Below are 18405 nucleotides of genomic sequence, written 5' to 3'. Positions count from 1 at the left end.
GGATCACCTCCTGGCTGGGGGTGCAGGATGAAACCATGAGAACACTGCAGGGTGTTGGCACAACATCACAGGGCATCATCTACTCCTGCGGTACGATGCCCTGGAGGAGCCAGGACAGCTTGTCTCCTAAGAGAAGGAGCTGTCAAGGCTGAGGAATGCTGCTCCTGTTGGGTGCATCAACAAGGAGAGCTTGCCATCTGCTGGAAAGCGATCAGCATTGACAGGTGACAGTCTGGCGAGAGGTCTTGGGTATAAGAACAGGAGAAAGGCCTGTGTCAGCAGTCCTTGGAGAGCTGGATGGCATTTGGGCCAGAGAGAGCAGGAGGAGCACCCTCTGAGGAGGGTAAGCACAGAGCAGGCAGGAAGCTCCGGTCTCAGGCAGATGAGGTCTGACAAGACTCGCTACCATGCTACCAATCTCCTTTAAACCTCCTTGGAGGTGTCCGTCACCATTGCAGAGGTAGCAGAACTGAATACGTGTTTGTGCGACTAATGCGTCTCAACTCATTCATTAGAAGGGCAGAGCAGAGCTGGCATGGTGGCGTCCCGCATCTCCACAGCACGATTTGCCAGCGTGTCTGTCAAGCTGTCTGTGTGCTGTTCACAGCTTCCCCCACCACTCCCTACACAGCTGAGATACCTCCCTCCCTTTGACATATTCTCAGGATTCAGCCTTTTGTTATGCCACCAGCACATCTAGCCCGACCAGCACCGAGCATCCTGCTCCCAACCACATCAGCTCCCAGGAACACACATCCAGCTGGAGAGTCCTCAGTTTTTCCAATGAGATTTTATTAATGTCTAGGAGGATATAAGCAGATCTCCAGCACAAGGGATTGAAGAGCTGGTCTACCAACAGATGGACTAAACCTTCCCTACCAATACAAGTATTGGTACCTCTGGGTATGTCATATTAATACATTGTATAACATTGCTTATGTTATCAAAAGCTGCATCAACCTTACTGGCCTGCTATCCCACTGCTGCACTGAATTAGACGCTGCACAACAGGAGCAGAGCCAGGGAAAGCTCTGGGACGTTACTCTCCTGGTGTGGAAACCACCATGGGAACTTGACAGTGTACAGACTGTGCTCTTGCCCTTTTAATTCAAAAAGGTAAGAAGTAACAGTGGCAGCACCAAATGTCTTGAATTCCCTGTATTTCATGATAGATGAGGCCCAAACTCGTATTAGGTATTTCTGGAAGGTGCCATTTTCACATGATCATTTTTTCCCTAGCAGAGCCAGGCTGCAAGCCTGCACGCAGAGAGCAATTTTGGCACATCTGCAGAAGAAGGGGGTGCAGGACCTTCTCCTGCCTCTGGCCCAAGTTGCAGATGCGTTTCTTCAGTGGCAATATCATTTTAAGCAGCATTTGGTTCCAGGCACTTACTTCCCACCCTGCTGTACCTACTAGACTGTCTGGTCCAAGCGTTTGTGTAGCTTCATGGTGAGCCAGATGGGGAAAATGATCCACGTTAAAATAAACCCAGCAAGACCCCCCCAAAAGAACAGTGTCTCAGGAGAATGAGCAGAGGCTGTGGGGATGGGTAGGAGGCAGCAGGAGAGCCCCTTTCTACAGCATGGATTGTGAATTTCCACTCTGAATAATATTGGAAGAAAAGTAGGAGAGACTGAAGGAAAATAAGGCAGAAGCAACAGGGAAAAGTGTGGCCACAGTCTCTGATTTTTGTTTCAAATTGCTCCTATCAATCATTCTTCTCATTTAGAGCAGGGATGGGAAAATTGCTTTGACCAAGAGAATAGCTCCAAACTTCTCTTCCCAAGTTCAGCCCAAATCCTGTGTTCTACTAAATTTTCTGATTTCATTGTGCAAGTAGGAAACTCCCCAATCAAGGGCTTACTTAGACCATGTTGTGTCGTAAGTAAACTTAGTGGAAACTATCAGCTGGGATTTGAGTGTAGGTTTGTGTGGAGCTCCAGGGATACTCCAGTGAAAGGATGTTCTTTTCCAAGTCTGGTCAGAACCAAATAGTCCCCAGGAAAATAACAGGCTTTGCAATTCCAGGTACGCTTCCAGATCAAAGATGCTCACTAGAGTGACTCTCCTAAGGTTTTCTTCAGTAAATGATGAGGAAGGCTAGGAAAAATTTCAGTCTAGTAATCCTCTGAAGGGGCCTGCGAAATCTAACCTTTGGTTAGTGTGAAGATCTTCAAAATCAGAAGAACCGCTACCACTACCATGTCATGCTCCCCTCCCTGAGTAGTCACGCCTGGCAGCCTCTTGCCAGGCTCCTTGGCTTTAATTTACACATTACTCCATCTAGTGGCCTAAAGGTTCCAGCATCCAAGAGTTTAAAACTCTGCCCTGGTACCAGCTGGAATTCAAACCTCTGCAGCAATTTTGCCATCACCACTTTCGCCTCCATCTGTTAAGAAGAAGAGCAAAGTCATCGTCAGTGACAGCAACTACAGCTTAGACTGCAGCTACTTAAAATCAGTGTATTATGTCATGCTGCTTTGTCAATATAGAGATTTAAAAGTTAAATGTTACTCTGTTAATGCAGCTGGCTGAGTTTGGGCAGGAAGAATAGTTGCCTGGAGCTTCCTGTATTTGAAGACAACTGACAGGTGCTAAGATCTGTCCCTGTGTTCACGTGTTAACCCCATTTTGGAAATCAGAGGTAAAACCAAGAACTTTAACCTGAAGATTTTGAGCACTAGTGCTTAGATGAACTCAAAGCACAGACCCGAAGAACTGGCCTCCTACTGTCCTTCTGAAATGCTCTCTGCCATGCTCGGGTACTCATATACTTCATTAAATTGTTCCTCCCATCCAGGCAGTCCCCTCCTCGCCTTCTCAGAGCCAGTCCTGGCTTGTGCCCTTCTGCCAGCTGATGTTTTCCCTGCCTTGACTCTGCCAGCTGCAGCTACAGGATGGTCCCTAAGAGCCCCTGCACACCCTCTGTGTGTCTGGCCTCGGCTGGCAAAGGGATGTTGACTGTGATTCCCATCAACGGGTTTGGATTCAAGCAGGGTGACCCAGGACAGTTCAGAGGGAGAGCAGCCAGCTGTCCTCTCCCCTGCAGGCACATTGGCTGCATGCGGGCATGGGTAACATGGGACCAGTTCAGTACATGTATGTCTGCTCAGGTGATAGTGTTTGAGAGACATGCCCTGTCCTGGGCATGGTGGGGATCTTCCCTCTAGAGGGAAGAGGGTCAGCGCACCATCCGTGTGGCCTTTGGTCCCCCACCACCAGCCACAGCCAGCACACCCTGAGCTCGCTGTGCTCGCTAATGAAGCGTCATTCCAGGCCCCTGCTTACCTGTGCAAACACCTGCCCGATGCAGGATCGGGGTCCCAGAGAGAATGGAAAATAGCAGTAGTATGGCCTACAAAGAAAAATGTTCAAAACTCTCAATCTGACAGCTTGGTTATAAAGAAGCAAGCAAATATTTCATCACAGCAGCAAGGAAATGGTCTAACTACCACCTTACCTAGCTGACTTGTTAAGACAAACTCCAAATTAACATGTTTTTGGTTCAGAGCAGCAATACAGCTCCTAAGCAAGTTTCCTCATCATCTCCACTTACTATATGGCTCAGCTCACAGAGCTGTTTTGTTGCGTGCAAACCTTATTTCAAAGCTGAATGTCAAGCATACTGTAAATGCTCTCCAGCCCGTCACGGGGATGTAACGATCCACCCAGTTATTGCTCCTTTGGGAGCTCTGAACCACGTGTGTGAGGGGGCATTTCTTCCAGAAGACCAGACTAACTCTAGGCTGAAGCAAAACCCCTGACTCATGAAGTAGGTAGATGCAGGGATCAGCACCAACTATTCAGGTCACCGATGCCTCCCATTGCACTCCAGCCTACTGATGCAGATACGGCTTAGGCTGCCTGCCCACGTGGCTGAACAGCATCTCCTGTCCTTCGGCCCCTTGTCCCCTCTCTAATGCGGAGACACTTTCAGCTTCCTGGGGCCAGGGCTGCCACGCATTAAAAGTTTGTATTGCACTAAGGCAAATACTCAACCTGGTTTTGGTCCAAAGCTTTGACCTCATATAAACGTTAAATAACACTAGTATTGGTCTTTTTTGTAAGGTATCATGTGGTCCAAAGAACTTCTGAACAAAAGCTGCGCATTATTGCTCTCTATTTGCATTTGGGTAAGGATTTAGCGTTACTCATACTGGAATGGAAAAACAGTTTTATTCTACTTTTTCCCCCCTTGAAATCTCTTCCTGTAATGGTTCCTTATTACATATTTAATAACCTGGGAGTAAAAAGAAACTCACTTAGGCGCATCTTTGCTAAATCGGTCTGGATTGAAAGTGAGTGGATCCTTGAAATACCTTTCCATCCTTCCCATTATGTAAGTGCTGAACTGTCAAGAAAGAGTTTATTTGCGTTAGTCAGGAGCAGCACACTGAAAATGCCTCTTTGCTGTCACAGGTACAAAACCATAACTGCCTTCTACTCTCCAGGCAAAAAACAATCCAGAGTCCAAATTAATATCTCAGTTTTGCCCAAGATTTCAGAGAGGCCAGTAGAAATATACCCAGGGAGTGTTTTGGCCATCTGATACATGGATCCATTACATTTGGATCGACTGCAGCAGCTAAAAGCTGCCAATGGTGGATGGGACTCACAACAAGCGTCGTGTTTGCAGGAATTCTGACGCCGTCGATGACGTGCTCCTTCTCCATCCAGCGTATCGTCCCTGGGAGGGGTGGGTACAGCCGCAGTGATTCCTTCAAAACCTGCGTCAGCAAAAAGCACAAAAGGTCAGTTAGTTAATACAGTGTAGGAAGCAGAAATAAAATTAATTACCTCCCTATGGCCTTTCACTTTGGCCAAATGGGAGCTTTTGACTTGGGGAACAGATGCTAGTGTATCTGCCTTGGACTCCTGTGGGCAAAATATATGGCTAAGTCAGCTCCCTCAGGCCTGGTTCTTTCTTACGACTGGTAAAATACAGAGAAAAAGAAGCAAGAACCACAAGAGATACCATGCATTGAACAGATCTAACACCTCAAGTCAGGTCAACAACTAAGTGAAAAAGTACTGGGAAGCAAATTCAAAGGGAATATCTAAGAGTGAAGTCTCATGCCCCCGATGAGCCATTCTCGGCGCCGGCTGCCACGAGGATGGGTGGTTGCTCCCACCTCCTTCCCATTCTCAGCACTGCACTCCCGCTCCTGCCTTTGTCCTGCTTCTGCTGCTCGGGGAGCTGAGCCAGGTCAGAGCACCAAAATGACAAAAAACAACCTGGCAAAGGAAAATGAATAGGAAACAGTGAGAAAAAACGGAATGAAAGAATTTCTTTTGGTGGCAGTGAGCTGTAAGAATGGCTTATTTCATCAAAGTGAAACCTAATTAACAGTGCACATTAGCATCGCACTGCAAATGCAATTAACGGCGTGTATGCACGAGTGGATTAACGAAAAAGAAGCGTAGACAAAAGGATTCAGAATTGCCCGAGCGACAGGAGAGGAGTCCCGTGGTCTCTGATACTCCAGTGATGGACTGGCTCTGACCAAGGGTGACTGTGATTTTGGTTGTACAGATCCGAGCTTGTTCTGTTAAATAAACGGTCTGCTTCGAGAGGATCTCATGTGATGTCCTAAAACTGAAAGGCTTAGATACCTCATCCTAATTGGAGTGGTATAATTGTGATGGTGTTTGGAGAAGCCTAAGGAAACCTGCTGATTTCTGTAATCACACAGAGATGCCTTTTCCTTATGAGAAATACACCTTTGAAATCTATCCGCTGTCAAAGCACAGTGATTTATGGGATGGGATATGGCAAATGGCAAAACACCATCACCCACCTCGACAGGGCAGTTTAAGAGAAAAGCGACCATGGCAGACTACTAAAATCACAGGGAATTTAAGCAGGGAGAATAGCTACCAGGACTGTGATTCAGCCTTTCCTGAGGGCTACTGGTGTCTCCCATCTTGTAAAAAAGGATATGCAACACAAATGTTGGCGAGTAGCCAAGCCCAGGCTTTGCAGTTCATTACCAACCAGCATTTCTATACACAAGACCTCTTTTAGGACCAAACTTTTTTTTTTTCCCCCCCGAGTGACTGAAGAGTGTTTCAAGACTAAATAACAAAAAATTGAAATTGCAAAATATAGCTGTTATTTTTGGATGTCCTCAAATCCCGCTGAGTTTATGGTACATGATGAGATCATAGCTGGAAATGCTTTAACAATAATCAAACAAAAATAGAGCTGTGAGTTTGGGAAGTGACTGGGACTCATGCACAGGTGGGACTTGAAGTTGCAAACTCTTCTTAAAATACAGCTATGGTTTCAGCTTAAACAGGTGGGGATTAAGCAACTCCGCTCTAGCTCCCAGCTTGGTAATAATTAAAGCAAGCAGTGAAGGAATCGTGTGGAATTTTGGAAAGAAATTCGAGGAGCATCCTTCCCAGCAAGGCTGGGCTGCTGCAAACGGCTCACAGTACCTGCTTGCTGACTTTCTGGGGACAAATGCCATCAGGATCAAATATTGGCATTGCTCTTAAAATTTTAAAAGTGTGGGGCTCCTCTTGGTAGTCCCATGAGATGGCAGGAGTGCTACCAAACAGCTCTGACTGGTATTTTACCTCACTCCTACAGTACCTGCGATAAGTAGGTGAGTTTGCCAAGATCCTCATAGTCAATGTCTCTCTTGGCACCAAGAACTTCATCCACTTCAGCCTGAAGCCTGCAGTTAAATTAAAAAATGTTAGCTGCAGACACCCATTTCTTGCTAGGCAAGTTGGCAAATTACATTTTTTACTTTCCAGACATTGAGTTGGACTTTGACTCCTATCCTCAGGCGAAACGCTTACTGATTGATTCCCAGCCAGCCTACCCAAACCTGTGCCTCCTATCAGGATAGAGCAATGTGTGTACAATGCAGCTGAATCAAGCAGGACTCAGGACCAGCTTTGTATAAAGGCTTTGAAAAAAATCACTTAAGATGAATTATTCCAATTCCATCTAAGCTTTTTTAAAATTTTAGATATATTGGGACTATGAAACTGTTTATTTTGGAAGGGAGGCTAGAATTTATTGGGAATTGATCCTAGCTTTCTAATAATCCTTATAATTAAGTTCACCTTGAAATTAACAGCAAGCTGGGTTTGCAAATTGGAGTGCACATACCTTTCCAGTATTTCAGGATGCTGAGCCAGTGCCATTACTGTGAATGACAACTGATTGGCAGTGGTTTCATGACCTAACGACACCAGAAATGAGTTTAAAGGTTAGTATGAAATAATAACATGATACAAAGATGGTCTACTAGTGTGATTGTGAACAGGAAACTTTAAAAGTCAGGCTGCGAATGTTTCATTTCAAGTATGCTAGAAATTAAAGGAAACACTAAAAGGAATGTAAATTCTATGTAATGAGCTTTCAAGAATGACAAGAGCAAGACATAGCTGGTAAAGATAAGAGCCGTCTTGCTCAACTCAATGCTGCAGTGGCTGCATATGGCACCTACTGGTTATGAGCTCCTCAACAGAAGGGCCAGTGAGGTTCAATACTTGCCTGGTCATATTATGGGACACATGGTCCTGCCGAGAAGCAAGGATTTACTGGTTTTGAGGGAAAACAGAGCTTCTAACCATCTTTAAAATGTCTGCTTTATGCGGGTAGTTTTCATTTTTTCATGGATAGGCATATGTATTATTTTAAAGCATGACAGAAAACAGACTTCTGCAAAGATGTATTTGTTGCAATAATGTCTTTCATGCGAAAGAACAGTGTTTTGACCTCACCTTCTTAGGAACCTAAATCCTACTGACTTGCAAGATCGGTTTTTCTACGTTGTTTACCTCATGCATCATCTTGGCCCCTCCTTTTTCTGATAGGCTTGACAGTGCCCTCTCCTACCAAGCGTGGACTAACGCTCTTAAGGCAAGAATGGCATTTAATCGTGTGGGTGAGGTGACGCAAAGACACGTGGAATATGTTAAAGATGCTTTCAGTGGGGTTTAGCAGGATCTGGAGGAAGGGCCAGAACCCCGCAAGAAATAGCCTTGCACCCCAGCAGGCGGTGCTGCCCTCTGCACCGCAGGTTGGAAACCACTGGCCTGGAATTATTTGCTGTGTTGATATGACCGAAGGAGGATAACATATCATTTGCCTATAAGAAAACTAAGAATTCTCTTCAGACCTTGCCCAGCTGGTCCTATGCCAGTGTAATACTGCTGTCTTCCAACCAAGTGACTCCTGGTTACAGCAGTGTCACATGGAGTGAACAAGGACATTAATCATGACCCTGTAGATGGCTCAAGAATGATTACAGCTTCCCGCATGACATATCCAAACGTTAAAATATCTACCAACCTGCAACAAAGAAAGTGATAAAGTTATCCAGAATGTTTTCATCATCTCTGGTTTCCTCCAAAGCTGTCAAGAGAGAAAAGCAAATGAGATTAGAAAACGTCCCCATGCCCCAGCTGGAACGGCCAGAATGCTCTGCCCTGTTTTGCACATTTTGTCTGAGGTGGCATCAGGAGGGGATGCTGAGCAGGCAGCTCAGCGGTGACTTGCAACCAATATTTGATCCAACACAAAGAAATGGGGAATTTTCAAAGCAACTCTCACTGTCTTCAGTGTGAAGAAACCCTCCTGAAGACATCAGAGGATCAAAGTTCAGATCCTCAAAATAAGCCTCCCCAGATCTCATGGCAAAACATGCCACAGATGAATTAAATCCAACAGCAACGTGTCCCCTACCATCTCCTTTCAGTATCTGCGTAAGAATATCCAGCGTGGCTTCCTTCCCATCCTGGATGGCGTCTCTCCTCTGGTCAATGCACTCCTTCCCCACACGCCGCAGCAGCCTCACGCTCTCCTTGACCTCCTTTACCAGCTTCTGTTTCCCTGGCATGTACTGAATACAGAATTTCTTTAGTCATTTTATTCCTTTTGCTGGTAAAAAAATATTGCCAGTGTTATTTTTCAAGTGGGCACCTGGTTTTCTGCTAAATGACATTTGTCACAAGAACGTCTGCTCTCCACGGAACAAAGTGAACGTCCCCAAGGTGAAGGGTTTGGGCTGAAATGAGAAATATTCCAATCTGGGCATGCTGACGTCCTGCCTTGTCAGAGCTGATGTTTTGAGCACCGTGAGCAAAATTCCTCACCTCTCCATGGAGAGAAACTGCAGCATGCGATACACAATGTCACCTCTGGGCCCAAAAAGGAAAACAGGAGCTCTAAAAGCCTGAACTACAGCTTTCATGAGAAACTGTGGAATGATTCTTAACTTAAATACTTCAGATTACATCCATAATTTCCTAGTATATGAATTTTGGTCGAAAATATGGGGTTTTTATGGTAAAAAAGTTCAAATTTCTTCCACCTTGGGTGAAGGCTGCCTTCCTTCTTGGACAAATGGCAAAAATCTCAATTTTTGCAGTGATGGGTGTGAAAGTGTGAAAACACATGAGAAGGACACACGTAGGGGGGAAGAGAAGGCAAAAAGACAGAAAGGAAGCATTAAACGGTAATGTTAATTTTGCAAGTGTTTTAAAGCACTAATGAATTTTATCTTAACACACATCGGAGGGAAAGAGCTACCGATGACCCCTTCCCCGTCATACATGGACCTCGCACAGCTCCGGCCCCTGCAGGAGCAGAGGCTCCAGCTGGACACGAGGCGAGAGGACTGAAGTGAGGTGCATACAGACCCGCATGAAGGGGACGCGCATCTTGGTCATTCCCTCCAAAACCACGGTCACAGCATGCGGGAAAGGCGTCTGGTCATCGCTCAGTGCATTTAATTCCAAGCCAAAGGCTACCTGAGGAGCAGGAGAGAAAAAGGCAGCAACTCGCTGCATCCTCCTGGCTCCCTGGGGCTGGGGTGAAAGAGCAGGACAGCCTCACACCGCCGCCTTTTCCCCTAAAAATACCTCAGGTTAGATCCTGCCTTGCGGGAGGCTGCAAGAGAAGGGTCGTATCTACATTATGCTTCCTCCTCATTTGGGGTGATTAATAATTTACTATTACTCTCCACTCATCCCAAACTGTTTTGCACAGAGAAGGGAAAAGCCAGCGTAAGGCAGACTTCGTGCTGACATATAATGGTAATAATACAACATCCACACGTGAACAAGCACTGGTGTGCCCCTTTTGGCATGGAGGGGTGGGAGGTATGAGGCTGTAAGGACTTTTGCAACGGGTCCCCGTCCTGCAGGCCACACCTAGGCTGCGCAGACCCTTCCTTAACTGCCCCTTGCTATGGCTCAGCCCAAATGGAAGTGGCACAATTAGTTCTCCAGCTCTTCTGGCAATGCTGGGAAAAGGTCTTGTTCCCTGGCTCCGGCTCCTGATCCCGTCCTGCTGCCGGTACCCGTTACTTCCATTCCTTCCTGCCAGTCACAGAGGAAACAAGAAAGTGGACAGCTGGTACCTTTGCAATGATATCCATAGTCACCCGGTTCATCATCGTCAGCATGCTAAACTCTTCTTTTCCATCTGCCTTTTCCTCTAGCTTCTCCATCAGCTCCTCTGCTTTTTCATTAAAAGTTTCCATCAGACCAATCAGGTAGCTGAACAATTAATAAAAATGAGTGATGAGGGCTCTGGAGAGGACATCTTTGCTCAAGCAAAATTATCTTCATTATTTCCCATTGAAAATCATAATGGCTTTTTGTTTTTTAATTTACAATAAATTTTCCTTAATACTTTAAAAAGCAAACAGATAAAATGAGCTAAATTCTTCTTATAGCAGCCCCACTCCGTCCTGCCATGTAAACGCTGGCTGTCATGGCAAAGGGCTTTGCCTTTGCATGCTGAGGCAAATGGACTTTACCTTCAGACCCTAAACGCAATGCATCAAGGCAAACCAGACCAACCCCCTACTTATTAACCATGCCGTATCTCCCATAGGGAATCACTCAGGCAGGTGAATGATGAGGCTTGCCCACTTCAAACCCCCGAGGTCCGTTTTCCGACAGGATAAGGCAGCCGTCACCACACTCCTGGATACGCAACCCTGGGACCCTTCTGCTGTCGCTGAGCTCATACGGGTGTCACTCCCGCATGGGAAGTCTGGTCAAATTATGCTTGTCATGGAAATGGTGCGTTGGACTCTAAATGAAACGTGATTTTGGCACTAAATGTTTTTTTTCTCTTTCTAAATATCAAATAATGGATCAATGACAGGGAGAATCATGAAAATATAGTAGAAATAACAGCTAGATCATCCCAGAGATATTTGCCTTACGTTCGGCTGAAAGCTGGATCCATTATCTTCCGCTGCTTGTGCCAATGCTCATGGTTGCAAACAGTTACCAAGCCATTCCCTAGAAACCTAGCATTTAGGAAAACACAGAAAAGAACAGTTTTCAGCAAGGGAGCCAGCCAAACCCTGTGTAGTCACAAAGATAACTCTTCCACATCTACTTTCTTCTATTTTTCCTATGTGCAGGGAGTACCGTGGTGCTTTGAGTACACATTTGTTACATCACTGTGGACCACAACTGAACCGCAGATATGTTTTGCCTGGTAGGTGTGGACTGCTAAGTCCAGTAAGATACTGGTTCATTACAGCTGTTATCCAAGTAATTAATATAATAACTGGATTATTATATTTTTAAAAGCTTCAGGCTAACAGAGAAAAATCCCCTTTTTTGTTATTGAGCTTAGGAGCTGGAAACTCCCATGCATTAAGGAATAATTCAGTGCTCTAAAATCTAAGTGACAAGTTTGATGATGGTCTTGAGCAAACTATTCTGAGACTAACTGAACATCCACAGGGGGGAAAAAAAAAATATGATCAAGGTAAAAAAAAATCCAACATAACCTCCTCCCTGACTGGGAAGACATTTGACTTGACACATAATTTAGTAGGTACATGTTGCTTACATATGTCTGGAATTAGTCATTAATCCCAACACTAAGGTAAATGGTCTGAGTCAAAGTAAGTGTCATGCCTGTGACGTTATTTATCTTTCACTTATTTTCAGATCACAATGGCTTCAGATGGGTTTCGCCTACCTCTCACCAAATATGTTGAAGATACGACCGTACACCAGCCGATCCTTTGGGTACTGTGGTGACATCAAGAACTCCTAAAATCAAATCTCAGGTCAGTGAATACCGAGTGCAATCCGTTTCCCAGACAAAACATAAAAATCCACTCACACGTTCACTCTTCTCCTCCTGTAGCAATAACCTGAAGACTGGATGAATTATTTGGTATGCCCTGATTCCCCAGTTCCCATGCTGCTAGCTTGTTTTGCATGCCTCTAGCACTTTTTGCCCAATGACCCAAAATCTCACTCTGTGGTTATTGCAAAGATTTAGAGGAAGAAATTCAGTCCCTTATGCCTCGCTCATTTGAGATACTAAGCTCTTGCAAAGAGTCTGCTTTTCAGAAATGGTGGATGCTTGCTCTATCTGCTGTTTAAATAAAGGTAACAAAGTAAATCAACTGATCAAGGAAGAAAATAAATCAGGACAGCCCGGAGAGCAGAGCACCTCATACTCCTAACCCAGCCAGAGTCACCCTCTCCGCAGGCACAGGCTGGCTGCACCGCGCTGTCCTGAACACCAGGGACCGCCTCTCTCTTTCTGGAGGGACGGGCTGATCGCCACTGTCGATTCGGCTTTATTTTGCAGTACCTTCACTCCTTCGGGACTCAGAATCATTACTGAGACTCTGTGAAAGGCATTAAGCCGTACAACAGGTCCATATTTCTCTGCCCTACAAGAAGAGAAGGAAAAAAAAGAATTATGGTACAAACCACCAACATATAACAGTTCAGACCTAATAATCTCCAAGGACCAAAGCAGCATGTACTGGGAACTACTGCAGTCTTCAGTGAATAAAGTCATTAAGAGAAAGATCAGTGCTCTCTCTCTAGCTCCTCTACCGACCTTCTGAATTATGCTATGTATGTAATTCGGGGCCTCTGTGCCTTCACTTCCAAATTTGTGCTACAGGGCTACCCCATTCGATGTTACTGATGTGTCGCAACTTACCACTGCAGGAAGAGATCATGCATAAACTCCTGTTTCCTCAGCATTCTCCACAAGATTGGCAGATGTCCAAATAAAAAGCTGCAGAAAACGAAGGTTAAGAGTGTCATGAGGATGCCAACATAGGGTTTTGTATGGATTGCAACCCTTGTTGTTCAGTGATGCAATACGAGTTTTGCTCATGTTTTCCTCCTTGTAAGGAAAGATAAAAATAACACCTAGCTGTGCCAATGCCCAGCCCTCACGTGGGTAAGCTGGGGACCAGGATCAGGCTGGTGCACTCGTGCAGCCAGGAAGACCAGTGCAGAGACGCAGGACAAGGTCTTTTTTGCTGCTGTATTACAGGAGATGTTTGGGTCTGGGTGGGAGCTCCCAGCAAAGTGCTTTGCTCTTTGCCTAGCTGACTGAATCTCCGCTGCAACGACTACGATTCTGTACATGCAACAGACATCTGCATTAAATATTCTTTAATACATGCTCAGCCCTGATAAGCGTAACTTCGGTTCTGTCAATGGAGTTAAACTGAATAAAAGTAGGCGCACACTCCTTCTTTCTAAAGTCATGTCACCTCAAATCCTGAAAAAAAGAGGACAACCTAGAAGGATAATCACTGGTTAATATGGAAACTGCAGAAATGAATAAAAAGGGTTAACTCTTCAAATACAATAGCTGTATTAAAAAGTTAGAGATCAATTCCTTCCTTCGGCTGTGAGTGGTGAATTCCCACCAGCTTTGCATACATCTGAAGGAAGATTTGGCCAAGCTCCTCTCTAAATGAAGCAAGCTGCGCTCAAGATCTGTTTTCCATTTGAGAGACAGCCAGCCATGCTATCATCCTTTCCAGCATAAACAAGCTATAGGGGGAAAAACAGGCTCTTATCTTATTTCTGGTGGAACGGGTAGGCACTTAAAATAACAAGCACTCAGCAAAGTTACCCAACATCTACAGAAACTTTTAATCCTTCACTTGTTTGACTCCTCCATTGTAACTGGACTCCAAAAAGATGTGAAAGCCCCCAATATGACAGATGAGTCCTTCGTTAGCTGAAGCTCCAGAAACCGCTCTATCTGCAGCGCATGAAGCAAGGTCCCACTCATGGCTCCTCTTGTGTGTCACATGAATCCTCAGAGATATTTTTCATCCCCTGTCCCATCACTACCCAATTAAGTCAGGTGTTACAACAGGCCTAAAACATTCATCCGCTAATGAGAAGTCCCAATTACTTACTGCATGCCACAAAAAAACCTAAGCAAGGACTTGATTTGGGATATATGTGACACTATAATCTGAAAACATGTATTTGTAAAGAAATCCTTTTTGCTCATTTCTTGCTATTAAGTCTTTGATATGAAGCAAACCTTTGAAGAGATGACCTCCTCCCTATTCATGCAGTAAAAACAACACAAAGCCACTAGGACTCACTTTTCCAGCCTGTCCTGCACAAGTCTCCTTTAGAGATGTGCTGTGTTAGTTCTGATAAAATAAATCAGCACAAGGGCGTTAATGTCATCTTGTCATCATGCAGCCATAAAACCTGAGACAAAGTCTGAAGTTTTGATAAGATTCTGTTGTACTTCGTTCTAAAACAAGGCTTTCTTAAGCTTTTATCAAAGCGAAAGAGACAAGGGCAAAGGGAAGGTCATGCATCTGGGACAGAATAACACGTTGAAACGATACAGGCTGTGGGCTGGCTGGAGGGCAGATCTGCTGACCACAACATGGGGGCTGGTCCCGGTGGGCAGCAAGCTGGACACAAGCCAGCCTTTGCTTCTGGTGCTGCTCTTCTCCAGTTTGCCAGATACAGTCTTCAGCTGAGAAGCGTTTAGATTTGGATGAATCCCATTTCAGAGTAATTTGGGTTGGCAAGGACCTCTGGAAGCCACCGGTGCAGTCCCCTGCTCCAGGCCAGTCAACGTCGGAGCTATGTTAAGTGGCTCAGGTCCTCACCCAGTCACTTGTACCAGCGTTTGAGCACCCTCATGGTGAGGGTGTTTTGCCTTACACCTAACTGGGATTTCCCTTGCGGCAACTTGTGTCCATTGCCCTTTGTCCGTCATTTTGCAACTCCAAGGAGAGTCTGGTCCCATCTTCTCACAACCACCCATTAGGTAGCTGAAAACAGCGAGTGGATCCCCTCCGCCCTTCAGCAGCCACTTCTCCACCCAAAGCAAGCCCAGCTCTCAGCCTCCCAGGCATCCTGGCTGCCCTCCGCTGGACTCGCCCCAGCTTGTCAATGTCTTTCTTGTACTGGGGAGACCACCACCACACACAGCACCCATCTTTACCTTTTTTTTTTTTTTTTTAATAAGTGACTTTTCAGAGCTGGAGGTATTTGATTTTCCCTACCTTGGACATTTAAGAGTGGAAGTGTTCGTGCAACAGGTACTGAAATGGAGGTTTTGGACTGTCCCTGACAATTTATACTTTTGAAAAGCTATCGCATGACATACAAGCTTCCACCTAGACATAACAGTACTAGAAACCTTCTTGGGAAGGATCCTAGGCTGATCACCAACATCAAGCCTCAAACCCTGAAGAAGGAACAGAAAAACAGCCACAGGGTTACTCAAGCTGCCATTACTCCAGAGTGTTACTTCACACTTCAAAATGAACATAAGGACAAGCAGGTTCAGGTATGACAAGATCCATCCTCTCTCTAATCTTAGTATCCAACCCTGATTACACAAGTAAAACTTGGAGTTAGGCAGCCAAGGTTGGTGTCCCTGTAGGGCTGTGTAAGAGAGTGCTGATGCAGTGCCTCTTCCCACGGCATGTTATGGAGGGCACGTGCACCCAAAGGTGAGGTTGAATGGGAAGCCCACACACTCCTGGAAGAACCATGTCTCCTTGTGACAGCACTGCCACTGCCTTGCTGGCAGCCTTCTCACTGCCCTTTATCACTTATGACATTTTTTTTTTGGCACAAACCGAACACCTAGCTCATGAGGGAGAGCAGGGAAGGTGCCTGGTGGAGTCAGTGTCAATGTACTTCTTGGAGCTGTGCAGGACAGCAGGCTGTGCTGGTCCAGTGCAGAGAGCCGCTCCTGCATGGCTAGCGCTGCCTGTCAGGTCCCTCTTTGGCGTCATAAGCAAACGCACAGCAAAGTTTAGATGGGCAACTCTAAACTGCTCGTTTCATGCTGCTGTGGCCACCTTGAGGCGACCAGCCAGGGAGATGTAGGCCAGCACATCACATCCCACCCCACCAGCCCATGGCAGCCAGGCAGCGCTGCAGAGCAGGGCGGTGGGATGTCCGGTGATGCCCGATGCTGCCAGCCTTCCCCGGGAAGCAGGCACATATGCGCATTGTTCCCAGCCAGCCTGACCTCCTGGCCGTTGCAGTTGCCCTTGCCCACATCAGCAAGGTCCTGGCCCGTCCCAGCAGGTCACCCTGCAGAGATACGGGCTGGAGCGTTTATCTTCTGCTCTGACATTTTCTCACGGCTCCAGCCGGGGTGCGAGGTCCACCGCTCCGGCCAGCCACGGGAACGGGCGTCGGGGCTAACGCCAACGGTGGGAATCGCTCTGCAGACGCCTGAAAAACCCACCGCAGGTCCCCGTCTCCTTACCCCGCCCCTGCCTCGCCCGCCCCTTACCTCTCCCGCGGGGCGCCGGGGATGTGGTCGTATTTCGCGTGGATGTATTTCACGTAGCAGCAGTACAGGCCGAAGGCCAGGAGGGAGAGGGCCAGCAGGAGCCCCGCCGCGGCCCCCAGCGCCTCCATGGCCCGGGGCGACCGGCTGCCAGCACCGCCCCCTCCCCGGGCAGCGGGCGCCCTGCGCCGCCGGGGCGGGCCGCGAGAGTCCCCGGCTGTGGGGAGGGCTGCGGGCGGGGCCGGCGCCGCTTAAAGAGCCCGGCGGCGGCGAGGCAGGAGCCGGGGAGGCGGGTACGGGTCGGGGAGCCCCGCTGCAGGTCCAAGTACACCCACACGGGGTAACTGCCTGGCAGGAGTATACGTGAGAGTGTGTGTGTATGTAGTTACGTATGCATGCTTCCCTGGGTGGAGGTGGTGCTTTGCACCAGTGCGTGAGGAGGTCAGGAAGGGTGCTGCGCCTCCATGTGTTTGCTTACAGAAGTGTTTTAGATAAGACTCATCACTGAAGGCTCTTGGAGAAACTAAGCTGTCACAAGACAAGGAAGGTGGAGGCTCTGTGTTGACTTTTGGCTGTTTAAAATACAAGATACAAAGGGAATATACTGCTGATGCCTGTAGGAATCAATAGATGAAGATTTTCAGAGCAGTCTGCTTTGGGCCCCGTGTTACAGAATGTACTCATTCATCATCCAGATATGGGAATGAGAGGTGATACAGTTTTATTCAAAATGAGCGATCTAAAGCTGACTGGCACAAATTGCATAAGGATCACAGGACACAAGGGACCAAGCCATAAAATGGTGGAAATTCATTTCTGGTAAATGAAAAGTAATGCACGGGGAAAGTTAAACTGTGTATATATGTACACATCCAAACCAGTTATATATATTCAGTGGTGGCACCTGCTCAGGAAATGTCAGTTTAATGCTCAGTACAGACCAAAGAAGCAAGCAGAGCATTGGCAGTGATTAGAAATGGGAGGGTGAGCAAAACAAGATGCCTGACTGTATTAGTATATAGAGGACTCTGTAAATCTAGAGCACACCCACTGTGTATGAATACCACACGCGTTCTTTCTCCCAGCTCAGCAGAGGTGTAGAAACAGAGATGGAACGGGTTAGGCCTCCAAACTGGAAAAAGGATGACTGAGGGAGGTTATGACAGGGGTCTGGAAAATCATCGGTGGTTTGGAGATGAATAGAGACAAACTAATCATTACTTTGTATAATTCAAGAACAAGGAGGCACCCACTGAAATGTTCCAGCAAGTCTAAAAGAAGACGAGATTTTTCACAATAAATTGTTAAATGGAGGAACTCATTGCAACAGGCTGTTGTGGAGGCTGAATGAATAAATCATCTCATGAGAAGCCAGGGAAAGTGATGGAGGATGGATCCAGGTGCTGCCACTGGTCTCAGCAGGAGCTCTGCACTCTGGGGATTCCTGGGAGGAATGCCAAGACCCCAAATGGCCCAAGAAGACCCCCGAATGGCCCAGGCTCTGAGGATACACAAACCTCCCGCTGCATCCTCCTGTCTTCCCATCCTGCCCTCAGCCCAGCAGCCTCTTAATCCCTGCAACAATCTCCCATAACCCCCTCCCCCTTCTTCCTTCCTCCTTTGAGACCTGCTGCCTGCAACCGAGGCCCATCCCCATGCTGCAGCCCCTGCCAGCTGGATCTCGTGCCCAGTCCATCCCTTTGAAGGCTGCCCACCTTGCATGCAGGGTGGCAGACACTCCTCTCCATCATCCCCATGGCTCTGACTGCAGCAGGAGAAGGAGAAGCAGGACACCCTGCTGCCCTTTAAAGAAAAGCAGCACAGCACTTGCCTGTCAGGCTTTCCCAGGACA

General features: G+C 46.8%; 1 protein-coding gene across 1 annotated transcript; it reads right to left on the bottom strand.

Annotated features, from left to right (window-relative positions):
• Positions 1-771: 771 nt before the first annotated feature.
• Positions 772-16720, bottom strand: CYP46A1 (cytochrome P450 family 46 subfamily A member 1). Its single transcript, XM_076345428.1, has 15 exons — positions 16557-16720; positions 12963-13040; positions 12603-12684; positions 11976-12049; positions 11203-11289; positions 10387-10525; positions 9665-9775; positions 8709-8865; positions 8316-8378; positions 7128-7200; positions 6600-6684; positions 4618-4728; positions 4264-4352; positions 3290-3356; positions 772-2390 (listed from the first exon to the last, which is right to left on the bottom strand). Exons 1-15 carry the CDS (start codon positions 16682-16684, stop codon positions 2229-2231), a joined length of 1506 nt encoding a protein of 501 aa, XP_076201543.1. The 5' UTR covers positions 16685-16720; the 3' UTR covers positions 772-2228.
• Positions 16721-18405: the final 1685 nt, after the last annotated feature.

Source organism: Aptenodytes patagonicus, chromosome 7, assembly GCF_965638725.1.
Source record: "Aptenodytes patagonicus chromosome 7, bAptPat1.pri.cur, whole genome shotgun sequence".
NCBI lineage: Eukaryota > Metazoa > Chordata > Aves > Sphenisciformes > Spheniscidae > Aptenodytes > Aptenodytes patagonicus.
Note: the sequence above shows the minus strand (reverse complement) of the source record. Positions and strands in the feature narration are given on the sequence as shown.